At 33.1% G+C, this 3,798-nt stretch overlaps 1 protein-coding gene across 2 annotated transcripts; it reads left to right on the top strand.

The window, feature by feature from the left end:
• Positions 1–916: 916 nt before the first annotated feature.
• On the top strand, positions 917–3,550 carry LOC130714737 (myrcene synthase, chloroplastic-like). Of its 2 annotated transcripts, none has more exons than XM_057564675.1 (4): positions 917–1,168; positions 1,301–1,559; positions 1,699–2,077; positions 2,914–3,550. In XM_057564675.1, exons 1-4 carry the CDS (start codon positions 1,019–1,021, stop codon positions 2,987–2,989), a joined length of 864 nt encoding a protein of 287 aa, XP_057420658.1. In that variant the 5' UTR covers positions 917–1,018; the 3' UTR covers positions 2,990–3,550. The 2 variants fall into 2 exon arrangements, with proteins under 2 accessions (XP_057420658.1, XP_057420659.1); XM_057564676.1 differs by having other exon boundaries at positions 2,855–3,550.
• Positions 3,551–3,798: the final 248 nt, after the last annotated feature.

Below are 3,798 nucleotides of genomic sequence, written 5' to 3'. Positions count from 1 at the left end.
ACGCTTACACTGATTCCACTCGTGAGTCGGAAATTAACTTGTTCCGAAAATCCGGGTCTTACATTCTGCTTCTGAACTCAGAGAGAATTACTTGGTCTTCAGAGTCAGCTAGCTTCTTGGACTTTAGAGTCTTCACTTCTTAGCTTCTGGACCATCAAATCTTCTGGTCTTCAGAACTTTAAGTGGTCTGAATCCATATCAGAGCTTTAGTTAACTTCAGATCTTCTGAAGCTTTTTCTACTGTTCAGATAGAACATAGAGTGTGCGAAAGCGTCGTAGAGGTTACTCTGGGGCATAATGCTTCTGATTTATGTGTAATAAGACCGTGGTCAAAGCCTGTCATTTGAACACTCAGAAAACAACGTTAGAGTACCACAATTATTCAATCACAATAGTTAATATGTAATCATCAAAACATAGAGTTGTACAACACAATCAAAATTTGATCTTACAGATGTATTCAACCATCCACAATTTGTAGATAGTTGGACTCTAAATTAAATATTTAGTCCAAAGTCCGATCTTTAAACCGTTCGTGTTGAAAATAATTTTTTGAAAGATATGTATTCACCTAGTGTGATCAATTATGAAATAAATAAAAAACGTTTTGTTTTCAATAATTCCTTGGTCTAAAAAGTGCCACGAGTCTTTCAAATTTCAAACCACTCCAATTTCTTTTGAGCTTTGGCCCGGTGGGTCCTTTTTCTCTTGACAATTCATCTGTCATGCTTTCAAAGTAGGGAACACCAAATGCGTGAAATAGTTCAGACAGAGATAACATATTCTTTATTGAACAAAAAACATATTTCTGTATGTCGTAGTATGTTCAATGTATTACTATCACTCATATTTACACATCCTCCTATTTATATAGGTTTGATTTGGTTTTCATATTAGCATAGAAAATCCACCGAAAGCGAAGAAAACTAATATGGCTCAGCAAAAACTTGCTACATTTCCACTTAGCTAATTAACTAAAATCACTTTTCCACAGGAAAGAAAGACTTCATCTCAAGTTATGAGAAGCGCCAATGTCTCTAGTCCAACTCAATGCAAGGCATCATATGAAGTTAATAATAATAGTCAAATAATTCCTCGTCGACCTGCAGTTTTTCAACCTTCAATTTGGACTTATGATTATATCCAATCATTAAGTACTGAATATAAGGTATGCTTCTTCTTTTATTTTGTTTAGTTTCTTGTATGTCAATTTCGGATATATACCTCAATGCAATTATAAGTGCTTCTCTATGATATATTGATATGTTCAGGCTAATATCTTCTTGTTAAATTAATGCAGGAAGAAATTTACTCAGATCAAGTAAGACGGCTAATGGAAGAAGTAAGGATGATCCTTTACAAAGTGGAAAGTGAGCTTGATCAACTTGAGTTTATTGATGTATTGCAACGGCTTGGAGTGGATTATCATTTTGAACATGAAATTAGAAAGTTCTTGGATGATATTTACAAAATAAACACCTTGAATGAAAAAAAAAATTTATATGCTACGACACTCAAGTTCAGACTCTTAAGGCAACATGGTTATAATATATCTTCAGGTTTGTACTCATTCTAAGATTGAACTTTAAGAAATATTTTTTTTTGATAGACAAGAAATATATATACATATATATATATACACACACGTGTACGTGTGTGTGTTTGTTTGTATTAATAATGGTGTGTTTGTTGTTATAGATGGTTTTATTCACTTTAGAGATGATCAAGGTAACTTCAAGAAAGGCCGTACTGTTGATGTGGAGGGAATGTTATCATTATATGAAGCATCATTTCATTCATTCGAAAATGAAACTTTATTAGATGAAGCAAAAGATTTCACCTCAAAATTTCTGAAAGAATATTTAAATGGGAGCAAAGGAAACCACTACACATCCATATTAATAAATCATGCTCTGAAGCTACCATTACATTGGAGGAATCCTAGATGGGAGGCTCAATGGTTCATTAATGTATATGAAATAAAGCAAAATGTCATTCCTACCTTACTTCAGTTGGCTAAACTTAATTTCAACATTGCTCAAGCCATCTATCTAGAAGAACTCAAGGAATCATCAAGGTGATCAGTCTAAATTATTTTGTTTATAAGACGCTTTACTTATAGTTTCTTGATTAAAATCCACCTCACGTCATAATTCTTGATTGTTATAAAATGATGATATCATATTTCTTTCTCACACTTTAATTATGTGTGTTTCTCTTAGTATGATTTTTTGAAATCATTAATTAAGATTAGGCTTTGTCAATTATGGACTAAGAAAATTTTGATTTACAAGTTAAAAGAATTTATTTTTAAGTTTATTTTATCATGATCAATTTCTGAAGAGTGCAATTTATCTTTTCGATATATTAAATGTTAGTAGAAAAAACATGGTTCATGGGTAGACGCTGTAAATAATAGATCATCTCAAAAACAACAAGATATTCCAACAGACGAAACACAACTTCTTCGACTAAAACAGCTTAAACGAATCAAAATACGCTAATTAGATTGAAGATTTAATTAATACTAATTATTTTTTAAAATAATATTAGGAATAAAAACATGTTATTTCTCTTTTTAATAACTTAATTTATTTAATTAATAATAATAAAATATTTATAAATTATATCATGAATAAATTCATTTTCTATTAATTAGATTAATTTTCAAAAAAAACTAAATTAAAAGTTAACATTATTATATATATTATATGGTAACTAATTTTCACCCTTACTTTTGAAATTGTCATGTAGCCTCCAAATTTATGGATGTGATGTGTCGAGGGTTGCTACTTTCTACAATCCATTTTTATGCAGCCTTGAATTTAACAAAAAAAAAATTTATATGTTTTAGGAATGCTACTTAAGCTTAATTTCAAGTGGCATTAACTTGTTGTTGGGCCAATATTTTAGCCCGAACATTCGGCCCAAAGCACACAAGGCAGTCAAACATGGACTAAAGGAAAGAAAGGAAAATGCTCTAAGTTAAAGATGCAGTCGAATTCGACAAAGGGACATTAGTAACCGTTGCTACAAACACGGGCACATTTAACATGTGCAGCATTGACTGAGTCGGTTTCTCACCACGATGGTTGAGTACGTGGCCAAGAAGCGGTTGAAACAGTTGAGGCACACGATCTCCACCACTACGCAGAGAACTTCCAGAGCAAGCATCAGATCGTGGAAAGAGAAAATCAGACCCACTAACCCATCCAAGAAGAAGAAAACCGCCAAGGACATGCGGAACATGAAGCTCTATAAATAGGAGAATTCAAGTCAGAAAAGAGGTTCCCAACTCAACTCTGAAAAACTCACTAAAAAGCTCTAATGTCCGCATCAATGAGACTCAAGGAGCAAGAAGTGATGATGGAGGAGTACGTTGCAGAACCAGCTGTTTATCTTTCCTGCATTTAAGCTTGTCGCGTTACTTGTTAATTTCCTGTTTGCCAGTCCTGTTGTTTAATTTCCTGTCGAGATTTACGTTCCTTGCAGTTTTTCCTTTTGCTTTGTTACACTTTGATCTTCATGTAATTGACCTGTGTTTAATGAAATCCAGTTTCTTTTGAATCGTTTATCTTTGTCGAGAAATACCAACTCACACACAACACTTTGGCAAGACGTTTTCCCAAAAGGACCCTGATTCTAAACTTCCTTTAGTCGAACTAAGAGGATATTTGTTTACCAAAACCCACCGTAAACAAATTGGCACGCTCAGTGGGATCGTTTTTGTGAGCGTTTTGTGTGTTTTGTTTGTTGCATGCTATCTGGTACTTGTTACTTGCCTTGCTTGTGATTTAC

This window comes from Lotus japonicus, chromosome 4 (genome assembly GCF_012489685.1).
Source record: "Lotus japonicus ecotype B-129 chromosome 4, LjGifu_v1.2".
Taxonomy (NCBI): Eukaryota; Viridiplantae; Streptophyta; class Magnoliopsida; order Fabales; family Fabaceae; genus Lotus; species Lotus japonicus.
Note: the sequence above shows the minus strand (reverse complement) of the source record. Positions and strands in the feature narration are given on the sequence as shown.